At 44.4% G+C, this 13083-nt stretch overlaps 1 protein-coding gene across 1 annotated transcript in view; it reads right to left on the reverse strand.

The window, feature by feature from the left end:
- The window catches only part of LOC134949658 (connector enhancer of kinase suppressor of ras 2-like), a 766590-nt gene that overhangs the window by 442719 nt on the left and 310788 nt on the right, over positions 1-13083 (reverse strand). Inside the window, exon 3 of the mRNA XM_063938397.1 lies at positions 3731-3933. Within this exon, the coding sequence (XP_063794467.1) occupies positions 3731-3933 (203 nt within the window). The remainder of the gene's footprint in view (positions 1-3730; positions 3934-13083) is intronic.

Here is a 13083-nt window from a genome sequence, read left to right on the forward strand (position 1 = left end):
CAGTATAGGAACACCGCAGAAGTATTGGAGCCCTATAGAAGCACTATAGAACAAGCACAGAAGTATAGGGGTACTATAGAACAAACATAGTATATTAGCACTATAGAAGTATAGATACACTATAGAAGTACAGTATAGGAGCAGTACAGAAGTATAGGAGCCTTAAAGAAGTACAGTATAAGAGCACTATAGAAGTAGTATAGGAAGGAACCCTATAGAAGTACAGTATAAGAACACTATATAAGTAGTATAGGAGCCCTATAGAAGTACAGTATAAGAGCACTATTGAAGTAGTATAGGAGCCCTATAGAAGTACAGTATAAGAGCACATAGAAGTATGGGAGCCCTATAGACGTACAGTAAAATAGCACTATAGAATTAGTATAGTAGCCCTACAAAAGTACAGTATAAATGCACTATAGAAGTAGTATAGGAGCTCTATAGAAGTACAGTATAAGAACACTACAGAAGTAGTATAGGAGCCCTATAGAAGTACAGTGTTAGAACATTATAGAAGTAGTATAGGAGCCCTATAGAGGTACAGTATATGGGCACTATATAAGTTATATAGGAGCCCTATAGAAGTACAGTATAAGAGCACTATAGAAGTAGTATAGGAGCCCTATAGAAGTCTAGTATGAGAACACTATAGAAGAAGTGTAGGAGCCCTATAGAAATACACTATAAGAGCACTATATGAGTATTATAGGAGCCCTATAGAAGTACAGTATATGGGTACTATAAAAGTTTTATAAGAGCCCTATAGAAGTACAGTGTAAGCACTATAGAAGTACTATAGGAGCCCTATAGAAGTACAGTATAAGAGCACTATAGAAGTACTAAAGGAGCCCTATAGAAGTACAGTATAAGACCACTATAGAAGTAGTTTAGGAGCCCTATAGAAGTACAGTTTAAGAGCACTATAGAAGTAGTATAGGAGCCCTATAGAAGTCTAGTATGAGAACACTATAGAAGAAGTGTAGCAGCCCTATAGAAATACACTATAAGAGCACTATAGGAGTATTATAGGAGCCCTATAGAAGTACAGTATATGGGTACTATAAAAGTTTTATAAGAGCCCTATAGAAGTACAGTGTAAGCACTATAGAAGTAGTATAGGAGCCCTATAGAAGTACAGTATAAGAGCACTATAGAAGTACTAAAGGAGCCCTATAGAAGTACAGTATAAGACCACTATAGAAGTAGTTTAGGAGCCCTATAGAAGTACAGTATAAGAACATTATAGAAGTAGTATAGGAGCCTATAGAAGTACAGTATAAGAGCACTATAGAAGTAGTATAGGAGCCCAATAGAAGTACAGTATAAGAACACTATAGAAGTAGTATAGGAGCCCAATAGAAGTACAGTATAAGAACACTATAGAAGTAGTATAGGAGCCCAATAGAAGTACAGTATAAGAACACTATAGAAGTAGTATAGGAGCCCTATAGAAGTACAGTGTAAGAACACTATAGAAGTAGTATAGGATCTCTATAGAGGTACAGTATATGGGTACTATATAAGTTATATAGGAGCCCTATAGAAGTACAGTATAAGAGCACTATAGAAGTAGTATAGGAGCCCTATAGAAGTCTAGTATGAGAACACTATAGAAGAAGTGTAGGAGCCCTATAGAAATACACTATAAGAGCACTATATGAGTATTATAGGATCCCTATAGAAGTACAGTATATGGGTACTATATAAGTTTTATAAGAGCCCTATAGAAGTACAGTGTAAGCACTATAGAAGAAGTATAGGAGCCCTATAGAAGTACAGTATAAGAGCACTATATTAGTATAGGAGTCCTATAGAAATACACTATAAGAGCTCTATTGGCGTATTATAGGAGCCCTATAGAAGTACAGTATAAGAGCACTATAGAAGTACTAAAGGAGCCCTATAGAAGTACAGTATAAGACCACTATAGAAGTAGTTTAGGAGCCCTATAGAAGTACAGTATAAGAACATTATAGAAGTAGTATAGGAGCCTATAGAAGTACAGTATAAGAGCACTATAGAAGTAGTATAGGAGCCCAATAGAAGTACAGTATAAGAACACTATAGAAGTAGTATAGGAGCCCAATAGAAGTACAGTATAAGAACACTATAGAAGTAGTATAGGAGCCCTATAGAAGTACAGTGTAAGAACACTATAGAAGTAGTATAGGATCTATATAGAGGTACAGTATATGGGTACTATATAAGTTATATAGGAGCCCTGTAGAAGTACAGTATAAGAGCACTATAGAAGTAGTATAGGAGCCCTATAGAAGTATAGTATGAGAACACTATAGAAGAAGTGTAGGAGCCCTATAGAAATACACTATAAGAGCACCATAGGAGTATTATAGGAGCCCTATAGAAGTACAGTATATGGGTACTATATAAGTTTTATAAGAGCCCTATAGAAGTACAGTGTAAGCACTATAGAAGTACTATATGAGCACTATAGAAGTATGGTATATGGGCACTATATAAGTTTTATAGGAGCCCTATAGAAGTACAACATAAGAGCACTATAGAAGTACTAAAGGAGCCCTATAGAAGTACAGTATAAGACCACTATAGAAGTAGTTTAGGAGCCCTATAGAAGTACAGTATAAGAACATTATATAAGTAGTATAGGAGTCCTATAGAAGTACAGTATAAGAGCACTATAGAAGTAGTATAGGAGCCCTATAGAAGTACAGTGTAAGAACACTATAGAAGTAGTATAGGATCTCTATAGAGGTACAGTATATGGGCACTATATAAGTTATATAGGAGCCCTATAGAAGTACAGTATAAGAGCACTATAGAAGTAGTATAGGAGCCCTATAGAAGTCTAGTATGTGAACACTATAGAAGAAGTGTAGGAGCCCTATAGAAATACACTATAAGAGCTCTATTGGCATATTATAGGAGCCCTATAGAAGTACAGTATATGGGTACTATATCAGTTTTATAAGAGCCCTATAGAAGTACAGTGTAAGCACTATAGAAGTAGTATAGGAGCCCTATAGAAGTACAGTATATGGGTACTATATCAGTTTTATAAGAGCCCTATAGAAGTACAGTGTAAGCACTATAGAAGAAGTGTAGGAGCCCTATAGAAGTACAGTGTAAGCACTATATTAGTATAGGAGTCCTATAGAAATACAGTATAAGAGCACTATATTAGTATAGGAGCCCTATAGAAGTACAGTATAAGAGCACTATATTAGTATAGGAGTCCTATAGAAATACAGTATACGGGCATTATAGAAGAAGTACAGATGTGTCCGCAGTCAGCTAGTGCTTTTGCACCCTATGACGCGAGTTAGATGCTCCGCCACGTGTAGCGATTCCCGTACTCACGAGTAGTCTGTCCTGGATGTTACGTCTCATCCACGTGGCAGCCGCACAGTGTACCGCACACTACATTACTGCTGTTGCTGCAATTACATTGCTATGGAATAGTCACAGCCTCATGGCATGGCGCAGTCACTCATACAGTATGGGAGCCTCTTCCCACAGATTAGCATGTGATTTGCGCACAGAAGTACTTATGATGTCATCACTAGTAGTCGGTGTCTTTTGTGGCCACACCTGTATACGGGCACTACTGTATAAGAGCAGCTCAGACGTACTGTAGGAGCTGTATAAATGCAGCACATTGTACTAGGAAATACCTATGGGGGAACAGAAAGGAACGCCATCGCCTGCGCACACCTGTGTAATAAATACCCCCTGCTGTTTTTGGAGTTACCTGTCCAGCCAGGCCAGCAGATTCTTGGCAGCACCAATCAGATCCACCACCGAGGTAAGAAAGTCATTTGGCAGTCGCCGGGAGGCTCGGCCATCGTAGTGCCCACTCCGCCTTCTACCCGTTATAAAGTTTTGCAGATTTTTGGCCGATGCGTTAAGTTTGTGAGATAGCGTTCGCAGGTTCTCCGTCTCCAGCCCATAGTTCTATGGAAAGAGAAACACAAGCGGACATTATTAATATCAGGCGTTGTGCAATGTGAAACATCCTGCATACAACAGGGCACGACACAATCTATACAATAACTAAATAATGGCAAATAGACATTTATGCTGTATTACTGCGTGTCAGAACATGTGTGATATTCAGTCCCAGCCAGGGCCGGATTTTGGGGGGGGGGGGGGGGGCGAAGGGGGCGACCGCCCCCCCTAACACAGTCAAATCCATGCCCACTTTTGAGCAGAAGAGAGCTCTCCGGGGAGAGCCTGAGGCAGAACGATGTGCTGCAGCCTATACCACAGCAGTACAGAGGAGCCAGGAGAGCAAAGGTTGGTTACAAAGCATTTGCCCCTCACTTGCTGGTGTGTGGGCACAAAGGCTAATAAATACAATTACCCCACAGCACAGTCACATGTACATAGAACAATCACAAAGCTCTACTCAGTCTCACTCAAAAAGTTCAGTTTTTCAGGAATTGAGAGAGGAGTTAGGATTGCAGATGGGAGGCGTTGGGACTGGAGAGGGGAGGAGTCAAGATTAAACAGTAAACCACCCCCCCTAAAAGAAAAGTCTAGATCCGTCCCTGGTCCCAGCGTCATTGTATTCAGTCCTGGTGGGTGAGCGCCTGACATCATCGCCCGGTGTGTAACGCTGGCAGCAGACAGCTACCGTACATCTACCACAATGCATTGCATGACGTCAGTACTGTCCGTCTATCCCTATAGGTGACCACAATCCATAGGTTCCACGCACAGTCCCAGTCCTGATGGTGTCAGCTAGCGCAGCACTAGGCTTTGCACGGCTTGTTAAATTGAAAGGCAAAAATAAAAAATAAAATCACTTTCCAGTAGAATAAAGAATAATTAAATGTTTTTTTTATTATTATTTCATTTTACAATATAACTATTTAATCTACTGATTTATGTATGTAAATATCGTCCCCTGCACCACTCATGTCTCTAGCAGAGGGAGTCGGGAAACTTAGGATAACTTTTCACAGAGTAATACTGACTCCACCCAATGCGCAATTCCCTGACATGCAAGCCCTGAAAAAAAAAGTCAGAAAATATGTGAAAGAATAAATAATTTGGTTCTGCTAATTATAATCTAGGCCTTGATGAGACAGCACGGGAGAACGTTGCACAGTGATTGCAGTGTAGGACAATACAGTACTAGGCCTGGTACCACTGGCATCATAATACATAACATGTAACGTGTGTCTCTAATGACGCCATACCCATCATGCTTAGCAATTGTGGCTGGGGCGTTTAGTGCTACACCCAGAGCAGATATAAGGGGGGAGGAGGAGCCTGTAAGCGGGAGAGGGAGGGGGTGGAGTCAGAGCAGGGGTAGGGTGTCTTGGCCCAGTCTATGTGTACCCCTGTATGTGTGTCTCTGTATGTCCCTGTATGTTTGTCTATGTGTGCCCCTGTATGTGTGTCTCTGTATGTCCCTGTATGTTTGTCTATGTGTACCCCTGTATGTGTGTCTCTGTATGTCCCTGTATGTGTGTCTCTGTGTGTCCCTGTATGTGTGTCTCTGTATGTCCCTGTATGTGTGTCTCTGTATGTCCCTGTATGTGTGTCTCTGTGTGCCCCTGTATGTGTGTCTCTGTATGTCCCTGTATGTGTGTCTCTGTATGTCCCTGTATGTGTGTCTCTGTATGTCCCTGTATGTGTGTCTCTGTGTGCCCCTGTATGTGTGTCTCTGTATGTCCCTGTATGTGTGCCCCTGTATGTGTGTCTCTGTATGTCCCTGTATGTTTGTCTCTGTATGTCCCTGTATGTGTGTCTCTGTGTGCCCCTGTATGTGTATCTCTGTATGTCCCTGTATGTGTGTCTCTGTATGCTCCTGTATGTGTGCCCCTGTATGTGTGTCTCTGTATGTCCCTGTATGTTTGTCTATGTGTGCCCCTGTATGTGTGTCTCTGTGTGCCCCTGTATGTGTGTCTCTGTATGTCCCTGTATGTGTGTCTCTGTATGTCCCTGTATGTGTGTCTCTGTATGCCCCTGTATGTGTGTCTCTGTGTGCCCCTGTATGTCCCTGTATGTGTGTCTCTGTATGTTTGTCTATGTGTGCCCCTGTATGTTTGTCTATGTGTACCCCTGTATGTGTGTCTCTGTGTGCCCCTGTATGTGTGTCTTTGTGTACCCCTGTATGTGTGTCTCTGTGTGTCCCTGTATGTGTGTCTCTGTGTGCCCCTGTATGTGTGTCTCTGTATGTCCCTGTATGTGTGTCTCTGTGTGCCCCTGTATGTGTGTCTCTCTGTGCCCCTTTATGTGTGTCTCTGTGTGTCCCTGTATGTTTGTCTATGTGTGCCCCTGTATGTGTGTCTCTGTGTGTCCCTGTATGTGTGTCTCTGTGTGCCCCTGTATGTGTGTCTCTGTATGTCTCTGTATGTGTGTCTCTGTGTGCCCCTGTATGTGTGTCTCTGTATGTCCCTGTATGTTTGTCTATGTGTACCCCTGTATGTGTGTCTCTGTATGTCCCTGTATGTGTGCCCCTGTATGTCCCTGTATGTGTGTCTCTGTATGCCCCTGTATGTGTGTCTCTGTGTGCCCCTGTATGTGTGCCCCTGTATGTCCCTGTATGTGTGTCTCTGTATGTTTGTCTATGTGTACCCCTGTATATGTGTCTCTGTGTACCCCTGTATGTGTGTCTCTGTGTACCCCTGTATGTGTGTCTCTGTGTGTCCCTGTATGTGTGTCTCTGTGTGCCCCTGTATGTGTGTCTCTGTATGTCCCTGTATGTGTGTCTCTGTGTGCCCCTGTATGTGTGTCTCTGTGTGCCCCATTATGTGTGTCTCTGTGTGTCCCTGTATGTGTGTCTCTGTGTGCCCCTGTATGTGTGTCTCTGTGTGTCCCTGTATGTGTGTTTCTGTGTGCCCCTGTATGTGTGTCTCTGTATGTCCCTGTATGTGTGTCTCTGTGTGCCCCTGTATGTGTGTCTCTGTATGTCCCTGTATGTTTGTCTATGTGTACCCCTGTATGTGTGTCTCTGTATGTCCCTGTATGTGTGCCCCTGTATGTCTCTGTATGTCCCTGTATGTGTGTCTCTGTATGTCCCTGTATGTGTGTCTCTGTATGTCCCTGTATGTGTGTCTCTGTGTGCCCCTGTATGTGTGTCTCTGTGTGTCCCTGTATGTGTGTCTCTGTGTGCCCCTGTATGTGTGTCTCTGTGTGCCCCTGTATGTGTGTCTCTGTGTGCCCCTGTATGTGTGTCTCTGTGTGCCCCTGTATGTGTGTCTCTGTATGTCCCTGTATGTGTGTCTCTGTATGTCCCTGTATGTGTGTCTCTGTGTGCCCCTGTATGTGTGTCTCTGTATGTCCCTGTATGTGTGTCTCTGAATGCCCCTGTATGTGTGCCCCTGTATGTGTGTCTCTGTATGTCCCTGTATGTTTGTCTATGTGTGCCCCTGTATGTGTGTCTCTGTATGTCCCTGTATGTTTGTCTATGTGTACCCCTGTATGTGTGTCTCTGTATGTCCCTGTATGTTTGTCTATGTGTGCCCCTGTATGTGTGTCTCTGTATGTCCCTGTATGTTTGTCTATGTGTACCCCTGTATGTGTGTCTCTGTATGTCCCTGTATGTGTGTCTCTGTATGTCCCTGTATGTGTGTCTCTGTATGTCCCTGTATGTGTGTCTCTGTATGTTCCTGTATGTGTGTCTCTGTGTGCCCCTGTATGTGTGTCTCTGTATGTCCCTGTATGTGTGTCTCTGTATGTCCCTGTATGTGTGTCTCTGTGTGCCCCTGTATGTGTGTCTCTGTATGTCCCTGTATGTGTGCCCCTGTATGTGTGTCTCTGTATGTCCCTGTATGTTTGTCTCTGTATGTCCCTGTATGTGTGTCTCTGTGTGCCCCTGTATGTGTGTCTCTGTATGTCCCTGTATGTGTGTCTCTGTATGCCCCTGTATGTGTGTCTCTGTATGTCCCTGTATGTGTGCCCCTGTATGTGTGTCTCTGTATGTCCCTGTATGTTTGTCTCTGTATGTCCCTGTATGTGTGTCTCTGTGTGCCCCTGTATGTGTGTCTCTGTATGTCCCTGTATGTGTGCCTCTGTATGCCCCTGTATGTGTGCCCCTGTATGTGTGTCTCTGTATGTCCCTGCATGTTTGTCTATGTGTGCCCCTGTATGTGTGTCTCTGTGTGCCCCTGTATGTGTGTCTCTGTATGTCCCTGTATGTGTGTCTCTGTATGTCCCTGTATGTGTGTCTCTGTATGTCCCTGTATGTGTGTCTCTGTATGCCCCTGTATGTGTGTCTCTGTGTGCCCCTGTATGTGTGTCTCTGTATGTCCCTGTATGTGTGTCTCTGTATGTCCCTGTATGTGTCTCTGTATGCCCCTGTATGTGTGTCTATGTGTGCCCCTGTATGTGTGCCCCTGTATGTCCCTGTATGTGTGTCTCTGTATGTTTGTCTATGTGTGCCCCTGTATGTTTGTCTATGTGTACCCCTGTATGTGTGTCTCTGTGTGCCCCTGTATGTGTGTCTCTGTGTACCCCTGTATGTGTGTCTCTGTGTGCCCCTGTATGTGTGTCTCTGTGTGCCCCTGTATGTGTGTCTCTGTATGTTCCTGTATGTGTGTCTCTGTATGTCCCTGTATGTTTGTCTATGTGTACCCCTGTATGTTTGTCTTTGTGTACCCCTGTATGTGTGTCTGTGTACCCCTGTATGTGTGTCTCTGTGTACCCCTGTATGTGTGCCCCTGTATGTGTGTCTCTGTATGTTTGTCTATGTGTACCCCTGTATGTTTGTATATGTGTAACCCTGTATGTGTGCCCCTGTATGTGTGTCTCTGTATGTCCCTGTATGTTTATCTATGTGTACCCCTGTATGTTTGTACATGTGTAACCCTGTATGTGTGCCCCTGTATGTGTGTCTCTGTATGTCCCTGTATGTGTGTCTCTGTATGTCCCTGTATGTGTGTCTCTGTATGTCCCTGTATGTGTGTCTCTGTGTGTATGTCCCTGTATGTGTGTCTCTGTATGTCCCTGTATGTGTGTCTCTGTGTGTATGTCCCTGTATGTGTGTCTCTGTATGTCCCTGTATGTGTGTCTCTGTGTGTATGTCCCTGTATGTGTGTCTCTGTATGTCCCTGTATGTGTGTCTCTGTGTGTCCCTGTATGTGTGTCTCTGTGTGCCCCTGTATGTGTGTCTCTGTGTGCCCCTGTATGTGTGTCTCTGTGTGCCCCTGTATGTGTGTCTCTGTATGTCCCTGTATGTGTGTCTCTGTGTGTATGTCCCTGTATGTGTGTCTCTGTATGTCCCTGTATGTGTGTCTCTGTATGTGTATGTCCCTGTATGTGTATCTCTGTATGTGTATGTCCCTGTATGTGTGTCTTTGTATGTGTGCCCCAGTGTGATCACAGAGTCATTTTATTCTCAAACAATATTGGCCAATCCATGAGTGTGTGTAGCCTGTACTTACCTAACCTCCTGTATCCGGGAGTCCCCCACACCCTCGGGAGAGTGGGACCTCTCCGGCATCCTGGCCATTTCCTAGTGACGTGGGCAGAATGGGGAGAATAATACCGGGAATCCGCGGTCAGCGCGGAGGGGGCGATACCTAGTGAAATGATTCTATTGTAATTGCATCATTGATATGAATAGTCTTAATGATATAAATATTCCTGCCCCGCCCTACATCCCCGCCCACCTGCATCCCTTCTCCGGGCTTCTCCTGGAGGGGAAACAATAGCAGTCGGTAACATGGTCTACACAAACAGAAGCCCCCATATTGCTTGGTTTGGATGTGCTGGAGAAACAGACAGGAGACCCTTTGTGGGGCGCACTTCTGAAAATTGTAAATAGTAAAACGTAACTTTTATTTTTTATCTTTAGACTTTCTGTGCTGTGCCAGTGATATAATAATAATAACAGGTCTTCACTGAACATCCAGGCTATAGCTATAGGAAGATGGAGGTGGCAGCAATTACTTTATATACACATAAATAGTGATGGAATTGTTGTGTGGAGAAGTAGCTGTTTACACCTCACATTAACGTGATCAATGCTAAAAGCTTTTAGAAATGTTCTGCTTTAAGGGCAAAACTTACAAAACACATCAAAGCGTTATACGTCTGCGTATACGTTACTAGTAGTAACAAGTGTGAACTGAGGTAGAAAAGAATGTCAATGACTACAAAGCAGCAGCAGCGCCCCCCAGTGGCCACATTATTATGTAAAACAAACTGAAGATTGCTCTTTCTAATATGGAACTGTGGGGGTCATTCAGATCGGATCACTGCTGTGCGTTCAGATCCAAACTGCACATGCGTATGCACTGCGCCAGCGTATCGCACGGCTGCAACGGGCATCGGCGCCCTACGACAGGATGGTGCAAAGAATCCACTCGCACGGACGTACGCAAGGAGATTGACTGGAACAGGGCGTTTGTGGGCGGCAGCTGACCGTTTTCAGGGAGTGTCCAGTAAAACGCAGGCAGCCTCAGGCGTTTTCAGCTCCGGCCCCGATCAGCAGGAAACAATCGCACAGGATAAGTAAGTCCTGGGCTGCGCAGAGACTGCACAAAATCTGTTCGTACAGCTCTGCTCATACTTGCTTACCCTCCCGGAAAGGCCGGGTGGCTCCAGAAAATCGGGTGGCCCTTCCGGCCCCCTGGAAAGGTGGGCAAGTGTCCCGCTTTTCCTGGCAGCCCCCGCACTCCCCCTTGGCCGCCCACAGCAGAGAACAAGTGGGCGGTCTGAGGGGGATACGATGACGTTATTTATGTCATTGTAGCTCCGCCCCCTGCTGTACAGTGTCTGTTTTCTCTGCACTATCTAGCGGGGGCGGGGCTACGATGACGCGACTATGGTGCCACGCCCCAAGACCACCTGTTTCCTCCATCAGCCGCACCCCCGGACCACCCACATCGCAGTCGGACACGCCCCCATTAGCCTACCACACTGCAGCCTCCCGGAGAGTGGTGCAGCAAGGTAGGCAACTATGGCTCTGCTACATACGCGATCGCACACTTGCTCAGCTAAAATACACTCCCCCTGTAGGCGGCGACTATCTGATCGCATGACTGCAATGAATGACCCCCTGTAGCTTTAAATACAGCACTGACAATGGTGCAGTCTCTCCTTTACGATCATTTACAAACCTGTCGAGTTACTTGTTACGGACAATCCCATGTTACTGCCAAATTGCACATTCTAATCCTTCCAGGGGAACTGCGGCTTTATCTTCAATATAAAGCACTATACTGGTATTTGTAAACACAATTATCCATCCATTATCTTAGTAAACCTTTGCCTAATTGACTCATTTCCATACAAATCCACTGACATTAACGAAGCTTAGTAGTTAGTGTTCTGACAGTTTACAGCCAGTTATAGGCAATTTACACCCCTGCGCTGTGGAAGAACACAATGAAATGAAGCTGTGCTATAAAACACACATTACATTTTACAGTGGCAGTAAAGTGATGAAAATACAGTAAGCTTGCTCCAAACGCCTGGATCTCAGGCAGGGCTGGAACGCGGTGCGCGCTGGCTGTATTCGTGCCAGGCTCCCTGTATTCCAAACGCCCGACGAGAGCCCTCTTAGAGGAGGAGCAACTTTTTGTGGAAACAATTTGAAATATGGGGCCGTTAGATATCATCCAAAAAGACACATTTGTTGCTACTTCTTATTCTAGTCAACAAATCCTAAAATGCTCTCAGGACGCACGCAGGGAAAAGATACGTATATATATAATTCTGTCACATGTGGAGCTGGATGCAATATATCTACAGCACAGACATTATTGGTGACTGCTAAACCTGTAAATGCCGCAGAGCTAACACTTCACATCAAGATGCGGCTATTCTATAACAAGACTGTGCTTGAAAAAAAGAAGTCATACGGCGTGAGATAAAGGGGATCGGGGAGCACTGACCTAGGACTATCCTGAAACGGTCCTCTCGCGCAGATAGTGCGCTGTCACACGGCGTCGGAAGAAGTTGTGTTTTTCCCGTGCGTCATAAAAATTCTTAGTTCAAAATTAGAGCAACGTGTTAACATTTCTAGTTAAACTGAAGAAAACCCCCGCCGAATCTTTCCGTCTGCTTGCAGGGCAGATTGTATGTCACGTACACGTGTGTCTGAGACGCGCAAAAGATTTAGGGGTCTATTTACTAAGCCTTGAATGAAGATAAAGTCGCTGGGGATAAAGTACCAGCCAATCGGCTCCTAACTGTCATGTCACAGGCTGTGTTTGAAAAATGACAGGAGCTGATTGGCTGGTACTTTATCCCCAGCTACTTTATCTCTTCCCAAGGCTTAGTAAATAGACCCCGTAGTGACGGTCATGAGGATGGTGTAGATGATGAAGGCCCTGCACATCAAACACAGATGGAAATGTGTAAAAAATTGGGAAAATTGAGAAAATTGCCAGCAGAAATGGTAAATACTGACAAAAGGCCTAATTCAGATCTGATCACAGCAGCAAATTTGTTAGCTAATGGGCAAAACCATGTGCACTGCAGGGGAGGGGGGGCAGATGTAACATGTGCAGAGAGAGTTAGATTTGGGTGGGTTATATTGTTTCTGTGCAGGGTAAATACTGTCTGCTTTATTTTGACACTGCAATTTAGATTTCAGTATGAACACACCCCACCCAAATCTAACTCTCTCTGCACATGTTACATCTGCCCCACCTGCAGTGCACAAGGGGCCTAACTCAGATTTGATCGCAGCAGCAAATTTTTTAGCAATTGGGCATAACCGTGTGAACTGCAGGGGGGGGGGGGGGGGGTAACATGTGCAGAGAGAGTTAGATTTGGGTGGGGTGTTTTCAAGCTGAAATCTAAATTGCAGTGTAAAAATAAAGCAGCCTGTGTTTACCCTGCACAGAAACAATATAACCCACCCAAATCTAACTCTCTCTGCACATGTTATATCTGCCCCCCCATCCCTGCAGTGCACATGGTTTTGCCCATTAGCTAACAAATTTGCTGCTGAGATCAGATCTGAATTAGGCCCAAAGACTGTTAGACAAGTTTTGTATCAAGATCTTAACATAACAAAAGTTTACGCTAACATGGTTCTAGGCTCCTCACTGCCGAGCAGAAAGATAACAGAAAGCAACAGGAAATCATCATTACTACAGAAACGTTCCAGAAACTTGCAGGAACGAATCAGAAGAAACA

The sequence above is a fragment of the Pseudophryne corroboree genome, chromosome 8 (genome assembly GCF_028390025.1).
Source record: "Pseudophryne corroboree isolate aPseCor3 chromosome 8, aPseCor3.hap2, whole genome shotgun sequence".
In the NCBI taxonomy this organism is placed as follows: Eukaryota; Metazoa; Chordata; class Amphibia; order Anura; family Myobatrachidae; genus Pseudophryne; species Pseudophryne corroboree.